The sequence below is a fragment of the Panthera leo genome, chromosome C2 (genome assembly GCF_018350215.1).
Source record: "Panthera leo isolate Ple1 chromosome C2, P.leo_Ple1_pat1.1, whole genome shotgun sequence".
NCBI classification, from domain to species: domain Eukaryota; kingdom Metazoa; phylum Chordata; class Mammalia; order Carnivora; family Felidae; genus Panthera; species Panthera leo.
In genome coordinates this window covers 132,424,396-132,447,604 of record NC_056687.1, presented here as the reverse complement: position 1 = coordinate 132,447,604, position 23,209 = coordinate 132,424,396, and the positions used below count along the sequence as shown (strand labels likewise).

General features: G+C 47.2%; 1 protein-coding gene across 2 annotated transcripts in view; it reads left to right on the top strand.

Moving 5' to 3' along the window:
- Window positions 1–23,209, top strand: part of COLQ (collagen like tail subunit of asymmetric acetylcholinesterase) — a 61,452-nt gene that overhangs the window by 31,897 nt on the left and 6,346 nt on the right. For both annotated transcript variants that reach the window (XM_042955117.1, XM_042955118.1), the window contains exons 4-16: window positions 1,868–1,912; window positions 2,246–2,272; window positions 4,368–4,430; window positions 6,164–6,226; window positions 6,554–6,580; window positions 7,229–7,273; window positions 7,470–7,505; window positions 10,692–10,772; window positions 15,643–15,732; window positions 17,822–17,828; window positions 21,513–21,652; window positions 22,546–22,665; window positions 23,049–23,169. In XM_042955117.1, the coding sequence (XP_042811051.1) occupies window positions 1,868–1,912; window positions 2,246–2,272; window positions 4,368–4,430; window positions 6,164–6,226; window positions 6,554–6,580; window positions 7,229–7,273; window positions 7,470–7,505; window positions 10,692–10,772; window positions 15,643–15,732; window positions 17,822–17,828; window positions 21,513–21,652; window positions 22,546–22,665; window positions 23,049–23,169 (865 nt within the window). The remainder of the gene's footprint in view (window positions 1–1,867; window positions 1,913–2,245; window positions 2,273–4,367; window positions 4,431–6,163; window positions 6,227–6,553; window positions 6,581–7,228; window positions 7,274–7,469; window positions 7,506–10,691; window positions 10,773–15,642; window positions 15,733–17,821; window positions 17,829–21,512; window positions 21,653–22,545; window positions 22,666–23,048; window positions 23,170–23,209) is intronic.

The window sequence follows — 23,209 nt, the reverse complement described above, 5'->3', positions numbered from 1 at the left end:
AGGCACCCCAAAATCTGCATTTTAACAAGCCCCCCTAGTAAAACATCTGCACATCAGAATTTGGAAAGCGCTGAGCTAGAGCACAATGGCCTGGTAAAATCCTTCCAGCCCATTTTAAGAAATCGAAAAAACAGGCTTGAAAATAAGAAATGAGAGAATGGAACAGCGTTCATCCTTGCAAGGGGACTGGACGGGTGGCAGGCACACTGCCCTGGGGCTCCCTGTCACCATGGGCTCCTAGACTTTGGGGAGCAGGGAACCTCTGCCCCTCTGAGTCACACTCTCTGGGAGCCCTGGCACCCCCTAGGCTTGGATCCTCAAGGACTGTGTACCCTGTACGCTGGGCTATCAATCCAAGCTGGCCCTCACAGCCCTGAAGTAGGGCCAGGTGCTGGGGCCAGCGCAGTCCCCAGCAGGTCACTGGGCAAGTGGCTGGGGAAGTGGGGGTGAAGCCACCCTCCCAGGAAGCCCTATTTCCACACAAGGGTGTCCAGACCAGGAGTGAGGAGGGAGAGAAGCGGGGAGACCAGGAGTGAGGAGGGAGAGAAGCGGGGAGGGGGGGAAAGTTAGGGGGAGCAGGGGGGCTTGAAAGAAGAGGTAAGGTGGAGGCAGAGGAAGGAGAGAAGGGGAGAGTGGAAAGGGAAATGAAATGATGACTTTGCCTCTTCCCATCCCGCAAACAGGAAAATAAATCAAAGTCTGGTTCCCAAACTTAGCTGTACATTAGAATCCCTGAGAGCTTCGGGGCACCTGGGCAGCTCAGTCGGTTAAGCAGCCAACTACAGCTCACGTCATGATTTCATGGTTCGTGAGTTCCAGCCCCGCCTCAGGCTCTGTGCTGACGGCTCAGAGCCTGGAGCCTACTTCAGATTCTGTGTCCCCCTGTCTCTGCCCCTTCCCTGCTCATGTTCTGTCTCTCTTTCTCTCCCAAAAGTAAACATTAAAATTTTTTTTTTTTTAATTAAAAAGAATCCCTGGGAGATTCAAAAATTCCTGATGCCTAATGCCCCTTTCCTTGAGATTGTGATGTAATTGATCTGGGTTGGCTTGGTCAGGATTTTCAAAAGTTCCTCAGGGGATTCTAATGTGCAGACAGCTTTGGGAACCACTGAGGGGACTGTTTATCATTTGGACAAGTCTCAAAGGAATCATCTTTCAAACAGGCTTTGTGGTAGGTGTGTTCACCAGCAGATCATGGGGATAAAATTGCGGCCTGCTACAAGTTGATGGATTTCCTCTCTGCCGTATTGGGGAATTTGGAAAACAGTCAACCGAGCATTTCATAGACGCGTGAACAGAAAGCAGCTGCATATTGGCCGTGGGTGTGGCAGGCTTTAGTGTAGTGGGTGCTAGAGTCCCTGAGCTGGAGTCAGCCTCACTCCTGGGACTGGGCAATGAGACAAAACGCACCATTGCCCACATTCTTAACGTCTTAAAGAAGGCTTTCACTGCACCTGGTGCCCATAGATCCAGCACAGAAATTTCTAAGTTGCCTGCTCCTGTGTGCAAAGAGTATCTTCCCTCTTGTCAGGGCCCCAGGGGGGCTTGGTTGAGAGCAGCTGAAAAGCTATGAGAGGTGGTGACGCATCTTGTTTTCTGCAAACAGCGTTTCTTCAAGACTCCCTAGTTGTAACCATGGCACCCCTGGAAGCACAGCTCAGGGAAAGTTACCAGAGGACAAGGAGACTGGGTTGGAGGGCACAAGAGGGTCCTTCATGGGGACCGTGGAGCCCCGAGTCTGCTAGAGGGAACCATGCTGCTAGAGGAGCCCAATGCACCAAGAGCCTCCCTCTTAGTCACGCTCCCCTCCCCACCCATCCTGCCTTGTTTTGATGGGACCTTTTCATTTCTTATCTTGATTGCATAGGGTCCACCGGGACTTCCTGGCAAGATAGGACCAAAGGGAGAAAAGGTATGAGCCACTGCTTTCTTCAGTCCACCCCTTCTTGGTAATTCCAGCCTGTTTCCTGGGGATGCCACTGAGAATTTTCTGGTTGAGATTTCAAAGAATGTGTTAATTCTGCCTGAGAGAGTGAGGATGGGCTCCGTGATGGCGGGGCTGCTGCTGCAGGTGTGAGATCCCACTGGCGTATTTCAGCTTGGCCCACTGACATGGCAGGGGTGCTGTGAATGGCCAAGCAACCAAGCCACATGCTCATGCCCAGCCGTCAGCCCTACTAAGCTCTGTGCTTCCAGAACTTCTCTTCCAAAGAAGCCTCTGCTTACCTGTCTTCTCCATCCACAGGGGGAGCTTGGCCTACCAGGAAGAAAGGTACGGTTCATGTATTCTGTCAGCATTGCACGGGCAACTGTTCTCTGTGTGTGTGTGCGCGTGTGTGTGTGAGTGTGCGTGTGCACGCACCCACAAGTACTCTTAGGGGTAGGGGCCACCAGCCATACGCTTCCTTAGACTCCAGTATCCAGGTGGACAATGATGGCACTGCCATTCTGAGGACAGTGAGCTTTTTCTGCCTGTTCTTTTTTTTTTTTTTTTTTTTTTTTTTTGAGAGAGACAGGGAGCATGAGCAAGGGAGGGGCAGAGAGAAAGGGAGAGGGAGAGAATCCCGAGCAGGCTCCACACTGCCAGCACAGAGCCCCATGTGAGGCTCAAACCCACGAACTGTGAGATCATGATCCGAGCCGAAACCAAGAGTCAGACACTTAACCGACTGAGTCACTCAGGTGCCCCATTTTCTGCCTGTTCTTTTGGTCGAGAGCCTGCTACTGCCAGGCATCTGGACCTCTCCCAGAGGCTGCCAAGCCTGCCCAAATTTCCCCCAACCTCAGACCATCTCATTCTGCCACCCATTAGGGAAATCATCCAGGGCCCCAACCAGTGGCACTAAATGACTCTTACTGTCAATTTGATTAAACTGGAATAAAGTGCAAAACAGAAGCCAATAGCTTTTGCCTTTTGGCCCAGCTGAAATACATAGGAGTCACTTAAGGTCATAGGGACTTTGAGTGAACCAAACACATGTTACCAAGGCTCTCATTCAGGTCAGGAAAGAGTAAACCAGCAGCCACTCAATGTGGTCAATGGATGTTGGCACTGAAACTGTAGGTCTCAGTGATAGAAGGCGGTGTAACACTGTGGCCAAACAAGGTGCTTATGATTCTAAATATAAATTATTAGTTTTCTGGTTAAATGTTCTATTCAGATGGTTTCACTATCAACAAAAGCCTCAAACAGACCTTTGCAAGCAAAATTACATCCCTCAAGGACACAGATCGCAGCTCCAGCCAAGGAACAGTGGTTATCTGAAGCGCTGGGCTGGAAGGCATTCTGGGATGGTCTTCATGCTCAGAACTAACGAGGGCCGTGATCAGTTAGTGATGTCTGCCATGAAAGTGGGAGGCAAGAGTAGAAAAGAGGACACGTGTTAGCATTTGTGATCTCCAGTTTAGGGGTTGAGCCTTCCACATGTCTAGTTAGGCTAACTGTGAAATTAGCCAGTGGGTGCAGAGGTTGAGATAGACCCCAGGTCCCCACCCCCACTTCCTCTTGTAAGGTTTGCTCTTGCATGGCTCCTGGCTTAGGTTGGCCTCCCTAGAAGCAGAGGTAGAGACCACACGTGCCATGTAGAAGTGAACACATTAAGGGAGTTCTCTCAGAAGGATCCTGAGGGGAGGGGAAGCCGGATGGTGCTGGGGAAGAAGCCCAGCTTGGGTGTGGTGTCAGATGAAGTCCGTCTTTAGCCTCATTGCTAGGGGAGCTCCGGTGTGTGAATAGCACCACAGAGCTTGTCCTGTCCTGATGTAAGGGAGCTAGGTTATTGGCCGCAGGGAGAAGAGGTGCATGAATTGCCGGGCAGCTCCAATTGACCATTGGCAAATTCCACAATTACAGGTTGCAGGAATGTGTTGTGGCAGGAAGGCAGGTAGCCACTGGGGGGATGGGCACAGTGAGCAAGTGAAAAAGATCTTGAGGGAATACCAACAGCATCTGCTGCTGTACCCCAAACAAAACCCCACCCCATTCCATGCCATATCCTTGGGGAGAACCTGTTGGAATGCAAGGAACATTTGGGTGAGTGGGCAGGTGAGTGGAGGTCATCAGCCAAGAAGTTTAGAATCCCTTCTCTATCACCATGCTTTGCCACACCGCCCCCCGCCCGCCCCTGCACCTTCCATGTCTTGAGTAGAATAAGAGCTTATGTGTTGACATAATATAACACCAAACTCTTTAACTTATGTGTAAGTGACCCAACCTTCTAGGCTATCAGTCATTGGAGGGTGGGGATAAAGGACCTAGAAGCTATGCTTAAGGGCCCCACAGTCCCCTCTGAGCTCCCAAAACAAATCTCATTTCCTGGAAGGAAGGAGACAAACCCAGTTGTCCTGACTTTTGTTGTTCATTTTTGAAGGGTAGACCTGGCCCCCCGGGTGTTCCTGGCATGCCTGGGCCAGTCGGCCCTGAAGGACCCAGGGTAAGTATGGCACACTCTCAGGGTTCATGTGGTATCAGAACATGAGGGGGGATGTCAGCCCCCCGGCCTTTGGCACATAGTGAAACTTGTTTCCTTAAGAGGAGGAGGATGAAGAAAGGATGAGGGCTGCCCAGAGGTCCCCAAACACTTGGGGACCTTTACTTGAAATATAAGACCTTGGCCCGTCCAGCAGCTCTGCTCCTATGAGCGGGGGTGGGGGGGAGAATTGAAGGGCCACTCCCCTCTTTCACAGGAACCCCGGTTCTCCTTTGTCCTCAGAGGTAGCCTGAAATTCTTTGGTTTCCCTGAGATGACCCATGAGGTGCTTGTGTCTGGAAAGCTGTGCGGGAGTTTGGGGGTTGAGGGTGATGGGCACTGGCCAGCTGGAAAGACTGAAATCCTGCATTTAGCTAAGCTAAATGCTGATGAAATCCCTTCTTCAGACAGATGATGGAAAGCTGACACATCCACACCCATACCTTTGTTTATATTCTTCTCCCTTTGGTCAGAGACTATTGGGTGCAGATTTGACCTGCAGAAATCAGGGACGGGCAGGTGAATGTCACTATCTCCTCTGATTCAGTCACCAGCTGTATTTATTACACAGGATAGAAAACTGTGTTCCCAGTCCTCTTAGGAAAAGTCCCAAGGATATTTTTCCAAAAATCTACTTTATAGGTCTGAACTGTCCACTATGGCAGCAATTACCCATATGTGGCTACTGAGCCCTTAAAGTGTGGCTGGTACAACTGAGGAACTGAATTTTTTATTTTAATGTAAGTTTGAATTTAAAAACCTTTACTCAGTTCAGTTATTTGAAAATACGTAGGCATGTTTATGGCAACTTGAATGTGTGACTCTGCTGTTTCAGTATAAATTTTATGAAATCTAAATACAGATCGAGTATTTTGGATGAAAATTTAATGCCTGAATTGAGATATGATTTAAATATAAAATACACAACAGATTTAAAATATCTATTCTAAAAATCAGATTGTAAAATATCTCATTAATTTATATTGATTATATGTTTAAATGATAATCAGATTAAATAAAATATATTAAAGTTGATTTCACCTGTTTTACTTTTTACCTGTTTTATGTAACTTCTAAAAAAACTCTAAATTAAGTATGTGGCTCATCTTATATTTCTACTTTTTAGCACTGGTATAGAGTTTTTAGCACAGAGGGTGCTGAAAGTTCCAACTACAAACCATTCTGAGGGGCAACAGAGCCCACCCATGAGTCTTAACCCCCGTCTCCATAATGCATGCCCAGAGGCTGATGTTCACTGTTTGACTGCAAACCTGGGGTGAGAATATATGAAAATGCCTGAAAGGCCCTCCCTATGCAGAGCATAAAACAGGTGAAGTTTTCTGGGGTGTTGACATTTAGTCCTGTGAGGCCCGAGGCCCCCATGCTCTCTCCCCGCCCTCTCAAAACCTACTCCAGGAAAAGATCAAGCATTTGTAGCATATTAGCATTCAGTTTGGAGATCTGCTCTGCCTTGGGCAATTTCATTTTACGTTTAATCTCAAATACCAGAACGAAGTGTGAACTATGGAGCCTTGAACCCCTGGGAGTGAGCAAGGGAGCATGTGGGGTCCTCAGATTCACAAGCCAGCCCCAATGCCCCTAGTTCCATCATGATCTTGCCCATGATTTTCCTGGTTCTGTTTCTCTAGTAAATGTCACCGTTGGTCGTTTTCCCCATCTTCTTTTGATTCCCCCAGGGTGAAAAAGGTGACCTGGGTATGATGGGCTTACCAGGGTCAAGAGGACCAATGGGCTTCAAGGTCAGTGTGTTGGTCCAGACGGACATTCCCGGCTCTTCTCACTAAGGCTCTGGAGCAGCTGCTGTCCACAAAGATGGGGGCTGGGTGGGGCTGCTATCCTGGGCTTGGGGAATGTCACAGATACCAGAAAGCCCAGTGCCAGAGTGCTTGTCTTTACCAGCCCTTTGGGGGACATCATGCCTGGGATGCAGGGGCATACAGATGTCCTTCCTGTTATTTTCCTGGGCAGGGAGGGTCAAGCCTCTGAACAAGGCAGATGGAAAACTTTGTTCAGGCCTTTGGGGGTACATAGGGCTAATGGTAAATGCACTTTTTGCTTTCTTTTAGGGCTACCCTGGATCCAGAGGGGAAAAGGTTAGTGCTTGACTCCCATGGCTTCCCAGAGCCTGGTCTGGGCTATTGACTCTGGGGTCAGTGATGAGCAGAAGACAGGCCCAGGTTTCTCTTAAGTTAGCACCTATAGTGACCATTCCTAGATATCCCCCTGTCCTTTGTCATTGGGCTGGGAGAGCAGGGAGGGGCCTCCCAAGGCAGGGCGAGTAGATTAGGGAGGAGCTCCCAGTGGAGGTAGAGGCCCCTCACGTGGAGCAGATTAGTAGCTGAAGTCTGTACTGGTGGAGGGGAAACACAGCCTGCCTGCAGGGCACTGGAGGGAGATGGTTGGTGTTGTCTGTAGACCAAGCTTCTACCACACAACTTTCTCATCTGTCAGAAACCAAACCAAGTAAAAAAAATCCAGCCAGAACCTGGGGACAAATTTCCCACAGGAGGAGAGAGGATCTGGGACCCAGAATTTTCTGCGAGTTGTGTTTTATTAACGCAAGGGTCTTTGTGGTCCAAATAAAAGGTAGACCACAAAACATTCCTTCCCTGGGCAAGTCACCTGAGCCTACTTCTTTGCCTGTAAATGAGTGTGTTGGCTTAGGGAGCTTTCATTTTGAAACTCTCCAGTTTTACCCCAGGGTATTAACTCTTTGATTCCCTCCTGTGGTTTCCTCCTAGGGATCCAGAGGTGAAAGGGGTGACTTGGGTCCCAAAGGAGAAAAGGTAATGGCCTTTGCATGGAATGATAAACTACAGAGGAAATGGCAGCCCTTGCCCACCGCCATCTTGTGGGCTGTCCTACTGACTGACTGACTGACTGACTGATGGTTCTATCTTGAGAACAGCTGACCACACTCTTCCATAGCCCTTTCAAGCACTATCTCAGAGGCAGTCACTATGTGTGTTGCTCTCTTCACAGGGTTTCCCGGGATTTCCTGGAATGTTGGGGCAGAAAGTAAGTACTTAGAAGTAGTAATAATAGGCCTCAGTAATAAATTGGACCTTCTTAGCACCACAAAAAGAGCTCTGGGCAGGGAAAGTGGGTTATGTCGTGGAAGGTTTTGGTTTGGAAGGGGAGCAGGTTGCTGTGCATGTTGGTGAGAGGGTGACCACATGGTCTGAGACCTCCCTCCAGTTCAGTGGGAGGGAAAGGATGCCCCGTCTGGGTAGAGAGGACTTTCTTTGCATTTCCTGCTCTTAGAGGGCCATGATAATGTTCAGAAGCAGCAAGCGTCAGACAGTTGGATCAGATCTGAGCTGCAGTGGTCGAGGGCCCCAGCGCGAAGCACAGGCATCTTTGGCCTAATGCTTTTGTTGAAGACCCTCAACCTAGACCCTCTTGGAGGGCAGTACGTGTACTGTCAGAGGCACACAGAGCTATTTTAACTGGGTGACAACAACTCTTTTTTATTTGCATTTTTTCATTTAAATAGTTAGCTATTTAGTGGGATTTCATGGATATCTTGCTGGGAACAAGTCTTAATAAAAATGGGAGTTCATTCAATTGACTTTAAAAAATATCCAGCCACTAATAGTAGAGCGGTGTGCCGATATGACAAAAATTGTGGAAGTGGCAAGTGACTAATAGATTTCTGGAAACTTTTACTTAGGGCCAGGGTCTAGGAAGAAAGGGGGGTGGTGAGAGGGGGTGTTGGGATAAAGAGAGCGTGCATAAATGTCCCTTAAGAACAACTGTATCTAACATAGTAACTTGTAACAGGGGTTCCTCATGCTTAAGGCATTGGCCTGGGAGATGGTCATTTTCACCTGAGCCTCAGAGAATAGTATTCTTCAAACATGCAAATGCATGCTTTCTTAGAATTCTAATTGTCTTTCAAATTTATCTTAAAGTTTTCTTTTTCCAACTTGAATTAACAATTTTTATCTGACCTGCTGTCAGTAGAGCTTGCTTGCTTATTTATTTGTTTATTTATAATGTTCATTTATTTTTGAGAGACACAGTAACAGAGTGAGAGCAGGGAAGGAGCAGAGAGAGAGGGAGACACAGAATCTGAAGCAGGCTCCAGGCTCTGAGCTGTCAGCACAGAGCCCGACATGGGGCTTGAACCCATGAACTGTGAGATCATGACCTGAGCCGAAGTCGGATGCTTAACTGACTGAGCCACCCAGGTGCCCCAAGCATATTTAAATAGTGTCAGTCATCTGCCATTAATTTATTATTATTTATCACTGCCTTAAGCTGTCAAAAAACTGTTCCTGCTATTCCCTAGGTGGAGTGTTGGATTAAAAATAATTACATAAACAAATTAAAGGAAACATTAAAAGAGAAAAAACTAATTTGATTTAAAAATATTAGGCTAGGTTTTCATTCAGTGCAACAGTGAACATCAGAATAATAAATTACTGTGGAATTAAGTATGACAGCTGGCACCATTTACTAGGCTTGCCATGTAGAGTTCTCTTTCCCTTTCATGGCAGGCTGTTTTAAGACAGAGATGATATGATAATGGTAATTAGGTCTTAGAAATTAGATCAAGAACTTACTGTCTGCTTTCAGTTGATGAAGAGAGTGCCCACACTTCCTTCTGCCAATCTTTAAAAAAAACAAAAAACTTACACTGTTTATGCTGCTGTTTTTCCAAGCCAAACAAAACACCCCCTGACCTCCTCTAAACAACCAAGGGAAATGGTGCATACATCTGCATAGCCATGTAGAATCCATGCTGTTCTCCCACACTCCCTTTCTGTCCAGATGCTGGAGGACACGACAGGTTGGCAGGAAATCAGAGGTTTAAGGACAGTTGTTGATGTGGCAAGAGTTGATGACTTGGGTAGGGGCCAATTTGTTACGTTGGCCGAGTGACCGATCATTTCAGAGCTGTATTCTTGATCCTTACTCTTTATTAGTATTTCCTGAAATTTTCTATTATGTTATACCTCCCCTGACTTCCATGTGAAGAGCCCACTGGGTGTTTATTGTTCTGAGTGCCTGGAGGAGCTCTTTATGGACACTGGATGCTGACTAACCGAAACTCCCCGGGTTGCTGTTGCTAAAGTTAGCTTGTTGGTGGTGCGTTCTGGGCTGTGGAAGGATAACTGGAGGTAGGAATGGTGTCCTGTAGGCTCCGTCACCCAAATAAACAGGAAGTGGGCCTCGAATCCTAGCAGTACACGAGGAAAGAAAGAAACTATAGTGGAGAAATGGGTTTCACAAAAGGTTGGCCTTAAACTATGGAATTCTTCAATTGGTGCATTTGGTTCTGATTGCTCAAAGTAAGGCTTTTCAGTTAGACGTATTGCTTCCAGGGGCACCTGAGTGGCTCAGTCGGTTAAGCGTCCGACTTCGGCTCAGGTCATGATCTCGTGGTCCGTGAGTTCGAGCCCCGCATCAGGCTCTGTGCTGACAGCTTGGAGCCTGGAGCCTGCTTCTGCCTCTGTGTCTCCCTCTCTCTCTCTGTCCCTACCCTGCTTGTGCTCTCTGTCTCTCATAAATGAATAAATGTTTAAAAAAAAAAGAAGAAGAAGAAGTATTGCTTCCATGCCTTTTGCAGTTATTGAGCATTTGAATATATGTCTGGAACATTTTTCCCCACGGTTTTCATCTGAATCAAATGAAAGTGAGCTAGAACTGAAACCAGTTTTTACAGAAGAGTAGGGAAGTGTATAACCCTACATAAAGGTCCTTACGTGAGCAGAAACTTCCCAAAGATGATAGTTGTCAAAACTGTGTCCAATCATTCAAAAACTCACAGATTTGAATTTGTGATAAAAGCGAAACACAGTACAACGCAAAATTGCAAATAAAAGAGAAAGCATTTTCCCCTGGCAGTTTGCAGCGTCACAGGCATACATATCACGGAAATGCAAGAATCTCCTACTTTGGCTGTTTGGGATGGTGATTTGGGACACCAAAATATGTGGCGCCCAGGAGCTGTCTGTCTTGGAGAATAAGTAACCCACCCAGGGTAATCTTTCCTTTCTCTTCCTTGAAAAATCTATCCACCTTTCACATGACCTCATCACTTTCCCAGTCTCTCAGACTGTCCGATTGGAAAAGGTCTGGAACGATCGAGTGCACTGCCCTCATGACCAATGATTGGTCTGTCTACAGACGGACCTGCAGAGGAGTGCCTGCTCCACATGCACAGATTCCTCTCTTCCTTCTCTTTCTTCTTTCCAGGGTGAAATGGGTCCAAAGGGTGAGCCTGGGATAGCAGGACACAGGGGACCCAGGGGAAGACCAGGAAAACGAGGCAAGCAGGTAAGGATCCCAGTGCTTACCAAGCCCCTGAGGTCATTCCCTCCTGATGTAGGCAGATGGGATAGAGAGGCAGACAGGTGGAGCCAATCAGCATAGGCACAGTCCCCAACATCGTCTAGGCTGGTGGGCAGAAAGAGCACCACTTCCAGGAGCTCCTGCCTCTCTAGGCTAACCGAGGTTTGAAGCAGATGGGCTAGAATGCTCCGTTCAAACTGTGTCCAAGGCCAGAAGCAGGAGTGGATCTTTGCTTCATACGAACAGGTCTACCTTAACCAAAGCAACTGGGAATGGAAGCCAGATCTTGTTGTTTACCCAGAAAACTTGCTTTTTGCCTCAATGCTCCAGACACAAATGGAGTTTGGGGGAATATCCAAATATTTCCTTGCTGTTGAAAGGTCTTCTGAGTCTCAACAATAGAGTGGTTTTTCCCTACTCGGGCCCCTGAACTGTAAGTGACTCTCTTTATGGGCACTATTAAGGGCTTGGGGAAATTGTTCATTCTGAACGCTCCCTGGTCAGCAGGCACTTGTGACGTGAGAGGGAGAGGAAGGATGAAGGCACATTTGCCTGAGCTGCCTTTAGAGCTGTATTGAGTGCCTCGGAGAAGCTTCTTGTCTTTTCTCTAATGGACAGGCATCATTCCTTTACTTTTTTGGTTGTCTGTTTGTAGACTTTCACCTCTTTTTCCATTATAAATGTAATATGTGATCATCACAGAAAACTTGGAAAATTCAGAAAAGTAGAAGGGAAATCATCTGAAGACCTAACACCCAGACATAACCCTGTTACCATTTTGGTGTGTTTCCTTCCAGTATTATTTCTTTGTGAACTTTCTGGTTGTTTGTTTCTTTTATACCCAATATCTAGTTGTTGTATCCTAAAACTTCAACTTAAAGTCACACATTTTTGCGCATCCCTGCACATATTTATTAAGCTCTTTTAAATGTCTGCATTGCATTTTGTAAATGAGTAAAGCAGTAGACTGCTTGGACAAGAGAGGCCTAACTAAAATTATATACAGATGCTGAAAGGTGAATATCTTTGGGCACAAACCTTTTTCCATTCTTATGTTTTTATTCTTTTCTTAGGCTGGGTCCATGGTTCTCAAACTTTAGCTTATATCAGAATCACTTAGGGGGCTGATTCGATACAGATTTCTCTGCCCCAGGTGCAGTGGTTGTAGTTCCAAGTTTGCCTCCTATTGTCCCCAGCACCTAGGCCTTATTTTTTAGAGGATCTGATGTAACTGACCTGGCATGGGGCTTTAGAATGGGTTGTTGTGTTTTTTTTTTAAAGCTCTCTATATGATTCTAATATGTAGCCAACGTTCAGAACAATGATCACAGTGTGGAGCCAGTTCTGGTCTTTTCCAAGTGAACTTAGGAATGACACAGGCTCCAACCCCAGATAATACAAATTCCATTATAACTTTTGAAGTCGTAATGGTCCAGTTCAGTTTTCGAGGTTTTACAATGGCTGGCATGTCCATGACTTCACAATGATGCCACAGATACCAATGTCCTAAAACCTAGGCTCAGAAAAAGGAGGGAAAAAAAAGGGAAAATATTTTTCTTCCCTACTGCTCATCCCATGCAGAAGGCTTTATGCTTGAAGTTCTAGAAGGCTTCTGTGCTTCTAGTGCCCTTCTGGGGTGGTATTTGTCTTTTCCTGGTGAAGGCTGGAGCCAAGACAGCTATTTCTTGACACTGTTGAGAATGATTCGGTTGGGACATTCTTCAAACTACACCAGCGCCATGTGTGGGAGCTCAGAGAAATGAGCTCATCCTTCCTACAAGATGTTATAAACAAGCTGAGTGTGCTCTGAACCCTCACTGCCTGTCTAGTCAGCAGATACTTGGGTTGTTAGCTTTGGGAGCCTGCCATCGTGGTTTTTTTTTTTTTTTTAACGTTTATTTATTATTATTATTTTAATGTTTATTTACTTTTGAGACAGAGAGAGACAGAGCATGAACAGGGGAGGGTCAGAGAGAGAGGGAGACACAGAATCTGAAACAGGCTCCAGGCTCTGAGCTGTCAGCACAGAGGCCGACGCGGGGCTCAAACCCACGGACCACGAGATCATGACCTGAGCTGAAGTTGGCCGCTTAACCGACTGAGTCACCCAGGCTCCCTAACGTTTATTTATTATTGAGAGACAGAGAGACACAGAGCATGAGCAGGGGAGGGACGGGGAGATGGAGGGGCACAGAATCTGAAGTAGGCTCCGACCTGTCAGCACAGAGCCCGACCTGGGGCTCAAACTCACGAACCGCGAGATCATGACCTGAGCCAGAAGTCGGACGCTTAACCAACTGAGCTACCCAGGCGCCCCTGTTGTTTTTTTTTTTTAAATCATGAATTAGTTTCCTAGCATAGAGTCTTATACACCAAGTGTTGTCAGGCCAGTGGTGCTAAGAGTTTCTGGAGGTTAATGTAAGTCTATCCAACTCCTGGAATCAGAGATCCAGAAGGGACTTCAGGAGATTAGAATTTCACAGCCAGAAGGATTTTAGAGAACACCTCATCTCTGTCTAGTCACAAGGAACCTAAGGGCCAGGGAAGTAGAGTGATCCCCAGCCAAGTGAACTTCCAAGCCAGCATTGGAACTTAGAGAGTTGAGACCTGCTTCCCTCCACACACCTTCTCTCTTCACCTTCATGCTTCAGCGCTTGCCTTAAACCAGGCTCAGGGAAACAGCTCTTGACTCTATGATACAAATCTTCAGTTAAGGAGACAGAGCAGCTTCTTTGAGAGGGATCACCAAATTTTATGGCAGTAAAGGAATAAACAATGCCTTTCCTGGAAAGCACTGCTCAGTGAGTCCTGCTCATAGAGATATGGCTTGTTCTGAACAAATGACAGTTATGCAGAATAATCCATTATTGCTGGTGTCAGAATCAAGGAGTACCTTCCAGCCCCTTCAAGCTGTGGCATTTCCTGTGCTCATAGATGATGTGGCTTTTAGAAAAACAAGCCTTAACTGTGGCTATATTAAGATGGTGTGACCTCCTTTGCTATTCTGGGACCCATCTTAGTTACCAAGCTTCAGCTTGGGCCAAGGATTAAGAACTCCTTCCATCAGGATGGAATTGGAAATAAACTCTGCCCTTATAGGTCCCATATTAGGACTTTAAGAACTCCTATGAATGAATGAATGAATGAATGAATAAATAAATACAACAAAAGAATTTAAGAAGTCCTTGGACATTGTCAAGAGGTTCCCCAGAGCCATGTTGACAAGGCAGCAGGCCACATGTCACTGTTGTGATTGAAAAGGAGTACCCTGCCTGCCTGCTTCCCAGACTTGGGGAAGATTATGTTTCATTACATGGGCAAGCTTGCCAAGGCACAAGTGTAGAAAGGGGATCCAGGTCAAAGATGTCGTGCATCAATCACTGTCCAGTTTAGCACCAGCATACGAACACACAGTAAGCAAATTGTGGAGGGGAAGAATCTACAGATCTTGGTTTCTAGGATCATTCCTAAGAGCAGCCCTAAGGAGGAAATCTTTGCTCTTGACCCTCTCAGAAGAGGCAGCAAAGAGAACATCCTATGTGGAATGGCTGCAGCTACAGGTGTGGCTCTCTTTAAGAAATTAGGCCTTTTCTAACCATGTGAAAAAGATGAAAGCAAACTAGCTGCTGTGATCATCAGCTTGGCTTCCTTAGCCCTTGGTTCTGTGCAAAGCGGTTTTTCACCTCTGAGATCTTTGTTAGCTTTACAACAAAGCTGCGAAGGTGTGTGCTTACTGGCCCCATTTTACAGATGAGAAAACAGGCACAAAGCAATGACGTGAGTTACCCAGGGTCTCATGGCCAACGTGAAAATCCAGGTCTCTTGACTTCCAGATCACCAGAACTGCTTCCCCTTTGTGTTTTCAGTATCTTCCTCCTCCCTCATTTAATCTGGGGAAGAGAGGTGAGCAAGACAAATTCGGGCCCAGAGGGAGCTTATGTCTCATGGAGAGACGTTGATGAAAGGACCACACAAATATTGGTGCATTTCTGACCTGGATAAAAGCCTGGAAGGAAAGAGGCCCAGTTCTGAGAGCCTGTGACCGGGAGAACTGACTTAGTCTGGCAAGGCCAGGGAAGGCTGTGCTGCAGTGACATTTTACGTGAGAGCTAAAGGCTGGGAGGCAGTTAACCAGGCAGAGGAGTGGAGAGCGAGTTGGGGCAGAGAGGAGGGGGGAAAAAAAAGGCATGATGCCCTTGAAGACCAAAAACACCAAAAGGCTGGAACGTGACTAGAAAGGCCAGCCATACAGGCCTTTGTAGGTGAAATAAGGATCTGGGTCTTTATCCTGAGAGCAACGGAAATTCATTTGATGGAAACAGGTCTTGTGGTAAAAGAAACATGGTCTTGGTGAGCAAGCAGAGCCCTGAGGCTAGGCCCAAGTCTGCTGCCTCAATGCTAGGTGACTTAATGTACATCTCTGCTCTTTCCTGAGCCTCTGTTTCCTTCTCTGCCCTGTGAGAGGAGTGGGTTGGATTGGTTCCTTTCAGCAATCAGTGCCATGTTTCCAGAATAGAGCAAGAAGTAATGTCTACAAACTTGTAACCATCACAATCTCAAATGTCACTTTCCCTGAGCTTTTTTTTTTTTTTTTTTTTTTTTAAGTAGACTCCATGCCCACTGTGGGGCTTGAACTCATGACTCTGAGATCAAAAGTCACACGCTCTACCAGCTGAGCCAGCCAGGTGCCCCTGCCCTGAGCTTTTTAGGAGTTTGGGGGTCAAGGCTTCTGGGGCTGAATCCTGCTCTGGGCTTCTGCTCCAAAGTGCAAGGCGGTCCCTGATTTAGACATAAATGGGGAAAGAAGTTTGCCATGTCATGTTGTCATAACAGGCTCTGCCTTTCTCTCTGTCAGGGGCAGAAGGGAGATAGTGGAGTAATGGGCCCACCAGGCAAGCCTGGGCCTTCTGGTCAACCTGGCCGTCCAGGTCCCCCAGGCCCCCGGGCCCCCCATCCACAGGTAAGAGCCACACTGCTTCACTTGATCCACAGTGTTGCCCTCCTGGCCAACCTCCCCAGAGAGGGCACAGCAGAGGTCTGCCTTGTGTTTTGAGTTAGAAACTACCAGAGATGCTTTTAATATATTTATAATTTCTCCATAGCTTGGCTCATTCAACTTCTACACAAGAGAGATAAACAATATCCTGACTCTGTTGTAGCATTTTGGAGAACAAATAGAGGAGGAAAAAAAACCCACAAAAACATAATTACATTGGTGATGTCATTTATACTTCAAGTGAAAAGTAACAGGCACATTTTTCATCAACTAACACCTTTTTCTAGAAAAGCCGTTCATGGCTCCAAGCAATTTACTTAATCCTAGAAGTAAAGATGATGTGGCCGATTTTTCTATCTTATGTAGTGTTGTGAAAGCGTCCTTGTTGGTTTACACTGAATATACAAAGAAACCCTGAAAAGAAATCAAAGTCTGCCATCGAAGAGGGCATAGATACACTGCTTGTTTACCTTGTTTAATTTGATGTGCTAAACCTGTTAGTTTGTTCCCTCGTCAGCTCCAAATATGGCCTTTCAGAGCACATTTCCTGCATAAACACAGCATCTCTAGGTCTGAGAAGACTCTTTACTATGTAGGGTTCTTGGCTCTCAGTTATACACAAGGAAACAAAGCAATTGGTATTACAGTTTTATTCTTAACTTAAAATGAAGGCATTTTAAAATTCTACATTGTACTTTTCCTCCCTGGGTCTATGGGAATATATTCACAACCATGTAATGCAATGGTCTAGAAATGTCATAATTTGTTAGCTCCTTTAAACCAAATTAAAGCTGGTTCTGAGATTCTAACCTTCCGGGATGCCAGGAAAATTCCATCTCAGGTATTAAGAGGTTCTCTCCACTCCTCTAACCACCTAAAAAGATTTGGGCAAAGATCCTGGGGATTATGGCAAAAAAACATCAGGGGAGTTCCCTCCAGCCTTTGATCTGCCCTGTTCACCTCTGAGATGCCTGCTATCCCAGGCCACGTGGTCCAAGGGTGCCTGGTGACTGCCATATTCATTTCATGCTTGGGTATCGGAACATTTCCAAGCCTGGTCCCTGTGGTTCAGTTTCCCAAGAAGTCCCATAGCTATTCCTTCTGAGACCTTCCTTACCTTATCTCCAAAACACAGGGGGTCCCTCTCTCTCCATGTCTGGAGTCATCTCCCCTCTTCTGACCTCCAGCGCCTTGCTTCTCATATTCCTCATGTACTGCCACCTGTCTCAGGAGCTTTTTTCTTCTGAGAAAAGTCTTCACATAGTACCTGTTTTCGGCAAGGGCAAGAAAGCACAAAATCTTGCTACCTCCTTGAAATTGGGAGAGAAAAAAGTGAGAAAACAAATGTCAGTTAGTACGACAATAAGTTATCTTGCCACACCTATTTCTGTGCTGTTAAGGGAACTAGATTGGAGATGCATCCTGGGCCATGTGTCCATGCCCCACAGTCTGTTTCTGGGAATTGACTTGACAATCCCTATGGGGGTCCTCCCAACTACACTTGACCCTCGAAAAATGTGGAGGTTAGGGGCGCCAACCCCAGCATGGTTGAAAATTCACATATAAGCTCCTGAATCCCCCCAAACTTAACTACTAATAGCCTGCTGTTGACTGGAAACCTTCCTGATAGCAGTGGATTAACATATACTTTGTGTGTTATATGTGTCATATACAGTAAGCTTACAAGAAAGGAAGCTAGAGAAAAGAAATGTTATTAAGAAAATCACAAACAAGAGAAAATGCATTTATAGTACTGTGCTGTAAAAAATCTGCATCTAAGAGGACCCATGCAGTTTAAACCCATGTTGTTCAAGGGTCAGTTGAAGTCCTCTTCCTCGCTTCCGGCATGAGTAATGTTCTTCTCAAGGCCTAGGATCATGAGCTGCCAGCCCCAGGGACCGAGAGCATGGCGTGAGGCCTGAGTTTTCTTTGGGGAGGACTCTCTTGGCCCTTGAGGTATTTAAGCAGTTCACAAAACTGAGGAGACAGCCAGGCTCTTGGGGAGCGGTGTGGATGCAAAGAGAGGTCATTAGGCCAGCCTTCTGGTCCACCCGATGAAACCGTCTTCTTCTGTCAAAGCCCTCTCTTCAGTAAGGCCTTCCTTGGTCCCTAACAGGATAGGTCTCCTTTCCCTGGGCCCAAGTACATATTGCCTCTCTGCTATGGCCCTTCACCGATAACTTTTCTGCAGATGTGTTTCATCTTCCTTCTAGATAGCAAGTCCTCGAGGCAGTGTCGATGGCCGGTCAGCTTTACCATCCCATGGCACCTGGCAGGTGGGCGGGGCAGGGCTGTGCACCACAAGCACTCGCAGACATGGGCCATTTTGGTTCTCAGGCTGTCCCCCCGGGTGATTGCATAGCAGGCAAGCAGGATGCAGTCCATTTCTGACTCAGGTCCCCTTCCTGTGCCTTCTTATGAGTCACTTCCTTTCTGGGGAGCCTCCCAGAGTGAAGGGGCTAAAGAAAATGGGGCAATCATCCTGCTCTTTGGAAACTTTTTTTTTGAGGAGGGCAGGGTGCAGGGTAGGGAAAGAAGAGGAGGGAGGAATTTAAAAGATAACCTGGACCTGGGGCCAGTTGGATAATCGTCAAGAATGGGAACAGGCCCCAGAAGTGATTCCTGAGACTATCTCTGGAGTCTGATAAAAGTCCCACACCCACTCAGGACAAATACGTGTCGTATCTGCGCCCAAGATTCTGCACACTGCTTCCCAGAGTTCCAGAACCCCTGCCCCAGATCCATCTTAGAATGTCTTTGGGCTCTGAACCACAAGTCAAACAACCCTGGTCTTATCCAGCCCTCCCTTTATAGAAAAGAACTTTGAACCTCAGAGAAAAGGGACTTCCTGGAGGTCACAGAGCTGACCGGTGGTGGCCTTGCCCGGCCCAGAATCAGTCTGTGGCTCCTGGTCTAGAGACCCTTCCCACTTAGCCATGCAGCCTCTGCTGAGGCAGAGTAAGAGCTGGGGGTGATGTGGAGACTATTCTGTGGTCCCTCTGCCTCCTCGCCGATTCCCATGTCAGGCCTGCTCCCGCTGCACAGCCAGCAGCGATGGGAGGCAGTCTGGGTACAGATGGAGAGCCAGGTCTTCTGGCTCCACGGGACGATGGATCAGGCAGGCCCGCTGGACCAGTTCTGAGAGGCCGAGGTGGGGCAGTTCGAGTTGCTGTGCCCTTCAGTGGATCCTGGCAGGAAACAGGCAGGGGTAACAGATGCCCTCTGACAGCTGAGAGGAAGCGGCAGGGAAACTGCAGTGGTGGCAGGAAGCGGGCTCCCTGCCACATCCTGTCACCCTCTCTGGAGGCCACCTCTGGTTCTGGTGCCCAGAGCTGTGGGGCAGGACAGTGCTGGGGGGAGGTGGAGGGGGAACTTTTTATCACCCAAGTTACAGAGAACGAGGTGCTAGGAGGTGGCCGAGGGAATCAAGGCAAAATGCCTCTAGGATGTGATTTGAAGTAACCAAATTACAAATCTGAGTGAGTCCTTCCTGCACCCAGACCGGGTATAAGTGAATCACTGTGGTACCTGGGAATTTCCAGCTTCCTGCAAGCATCAGTATTCTTGGACTTTGTCTTTTGATGGCATAGTGTGAAGTCATACATGAATTCAAATCTCAGCCTCACCACTTATTGGCCGGACAGTGGGACCAACGCCTGACCCTCTCTGAGGCCATGGTTCTGGAGGAGTTGTTGGGGTCACAGAACCTTCTCCGATGCCACTCGCGCATCCTTGGTTACAGAGCATTCCCACCTCAGTTTCCCCGGGGGTGATAATTACCCAGAGTATTCCTGGGCTGGTGGAGTCTGTGTCTTTCTGGGCTGTGCTGAAAACATCAGAACACGGGACTGGAGCTCCTCCTACAGCATTGTATTCTTATTTCTTGTTCAAGCAACTACCACAACCTGGTATGAAATGTTGGCAATGCCCGCCCCCGCCCCAGCCCTCGTACCGGCATTCTTCTGATCTTGGACATATCTGTCCACCAGCTCAGGAAGGCTCAAGGTTGTGGGGAGGGTATTCCCATTGGGGTTTCTTCCTCTAGCTAACGCTGCTTCTTTGGGTTCCTGACCAGACCTTTCCCCTGGAGTCATTTTACTTTCTGCCCTTCTGGAATCTGCCAGCTGTGTCCCTAGTTGCTGGCTGCCTTGGGAAGTTATACAACCTGAAACCAGTGACTGGGCTCCAGACTTCCCCTTACTTTTCCAGGAGGAGGCATACTTCCTTCCTTCCTTCGTCAGTCTCTGTGTTTCCTCTTTCCTCTCTCCCTGTTGGATGGCTCTTGCTCTCGTTCTTTTCTGCCAACCGGGGTTTTTAAGCCTTTTCCGAACACCTTTTCTTTCCAGTGAGTCTGCATCCATTCATTCCATCATCAAGCATGTATCATGTCCCTACTGTGTATCCCACCCTTGTGAATGAAAATGGGCATCAACCTTGCCCTTGTGGAGCTTATATTCCACTGGGGGAGATTGACCTTGATCGGATAATCTCACAAGACACAAAATCGCAAACAGAGATAAGTGCTGTGAAGAAAAGGCATAGGGAACTATGACATTATCCAAGTGAACGTGCCAGAGTGCGAAGATTCAGAAGGCTTCCCTGCAGAAGTGATATTTGAATCCAGATCAGGAGCTAGCTGGAAGGCACCTGAGGAAGGAGGGATGGAGGGTGAAGGAAGAATAATCTAGTAGGGAAATGGCTTGTGCAAAGACCGTTTCCTTAGACCAGCGTTCGCGACCTTAGTATACACTGGAATCATCTTGAGAGCTTTTAAAAGTATGGATGCCTGGGTTCTATTCTCTGCATTCTTAATGGAATTGGTCTGGAGTGTGGCCTGGACATTAAGACCTTTAAAAGTCTAGGTGAAGACTACTGCCCAAGCAGATCACCCACATTGCAGGGAATACATTTCCTAATAATATACGTTCACGACACTCTCCTCAGTACCAGGGGAGAATAAGTAGGTGGAGCATTTTCAGGCATTCCATTTTCTTCCAGAAGGAATGAAAGAAACCCACCTTTAGAAATTCCTTCGTAAAGATCTCACAAATAAGAACAAAATAAAATGAATAAAAAAATAATAGAAGTTGTCAGCATTGTGTTCCTTAGATCCCTGTTAATAATAGTCTAAACAAAAAGGAGATTGTTTTTCTCATACGAGGAGGTCCAGAGAGGTCAACAGTGGCTGACTTTGGTTCAGCTTCTAAGTGTCACCAGCAGGGTCCCATGCCCCATGAACCCCTGGTCTTTCCTGTATGTTGGCTTCTCTTCTCATACCTATTACCTCAGGGTTGCAATGTGGCTGCTGCTGCACCAGGCATGTTGTCTGTCTTCTAGACAGGAAGAAGGAGGAAGCTAGGTCTCTCACCAGCTCTGTTTTTTTTATCAGGACAGACTTTCTCAGATGCTTACCCTTCTCCCATCACAGACCTTGCATGCAAGGTCATCTGGGAAGTAGAATGTCTGTCTGGTTTCCAAAGTGTAGAGAAAGGGAACGGAGAGAATTGGGGAAGGTTCCCCAACACCCGGTATGGTTAAGGGACCCACAGAGAACATCACCTCCTCCATATCTTGGATCAAAAGAGTCTCTTTAGACCTCTCCCCAGGGCCTACCCTAAGATGCTTGGACTTTGACCTTCTTTCTGTTGTAAAGGTTGCTCACATCTCCCTGGGGCTGTTTGGTTTTCGCTTCCTTTGCTCTAGTAACACAGCATTCTGTTGCTTCCTAGGACAACTTGTGATGGGACCCAAAGGGGACAGAGGATTTCCCGGGCCTCCAGGAAGTTGTCTTTGTGGAACCCCTACGAATGTGAATAACCCCTCCTACAGGGAATCCATGTATGGGTCCAGCTCCCCTCATGTTCCTGTGGTAAGGCTCCTGGGAGAAAATCTGGTGGTTATCCATGGGGACCTCTCACCTGATCCTCCAAGAGCTTGTAAAAGCCTTTTAATAAACTGATTTCCTCATTATACCTGGTACGCACTCATTATAGGAAATTGGAAAATAAGGGAAAAATAAAAATCTAGGAAACCAAGTTGTCCATTTGGTTGTGGGTCCAACTTGAGGTTTGTTTTTTTTTGTTTTGTCTTTTTTTTAAGGACAAAAAATTATAGAAAATTTTAAGTAAATGCAAAAGCAGAACAAATAGTGTAATAAACCTCTATGTACCCTTCACCCAAATTCAACACGTATCAACTCCTGGTTAATCCTGTTTCCTCTTTATACCCACTCACTACTGCCCACCCTCCCTTGGATTATTCTGAGGTAACCCTGGACATTAATTCATCACTTGAATGGATGCATAATCATCCATCCATCGTGTGGCTGTGCTGTGATTTATTTAACCAGGGCCCTGTTGTTGGGTACTTGTACGGTTCTCCCAGGCTTTTCACTAATGTAAATAAAACCGTAATGAACACCTTTGAGTATAACAGTTTTGTTAAGACTCCTTTCCAGATGTTGAATTACTTGATTAGATGACATCATGTTTTTATTTAAGTCCTGGGAACATTTTAAATGTTAGAAAAATTTTAAATTGTGGACATTCTTATTGCAAACCCAGACCTTAGGAACTGGGTTGAGAAGATGGGGGAATCAGGACATCCCTCCCGACTTCAGGAGGATCCCCGGCGTGTGATATGCAGACTCCCCATCCCACTGTTAACCAGCCCAAGGATGGAGATTCTGTGTCCTCTTCCAGCTTTTCCCCTGACCCCTATAGAAGTGTTTTCTGGAATCCTCACCAGTGTGTTCTCTGGCAGATTTTTGTGGTCAACAACCAGGAGGAGCTCGAGAGGCTGAACACCCAAAATGCCATTGCCTTCCGCAAAGATCAGAGATCTCTGTACTTCAAGGACAGCCTTGGCTGGCTCCCCATCCAGGTACCCTGAGGCAGACACTCAGGACATACCCGAGGAAAGAAGGGCCACGGGTTGGGTCTAGCGCAGAGCTTTCTGCAGTCTGTTTCCGTGGAAGGGCTGGGCACCCTCCTCTTCTCTGCTTCTGAGCAGTTCTCCGTGCCCCCTGCCCACCACATAGGACCTCCTCTTGGAGCCAGGGTTCCAGACGGTCTCCCATCCCCACACGGCCAGGATGCTGTCCTGATCTGGCCCAGCCTTCCCGCCAAGTGCAGAGCGTTGGGCCATGGGAGAGGGGTGCCTTTCCCATCCGGGAGGAACCCCCCCGCCCAGACCCAGGGTCTCCATCCCAGTGCCAACAACCTGTCATGCCATCCCTAGTAACTGTCCTGTGTTTCTTTGGCCAGGTGACCCCTTTCCACCCTGTGGACTATACTGTGGACCACCGTGGCTCCTGCGGGGATGGAGTCCTGCAGCCCGGGGAGGAGTGTGATGACGGAAATGATGACGTGGGTGACAGCTGCATCAGTGAGTGGTGCCTGCCTCGGGGAGGGCCTGGATGAGGGAG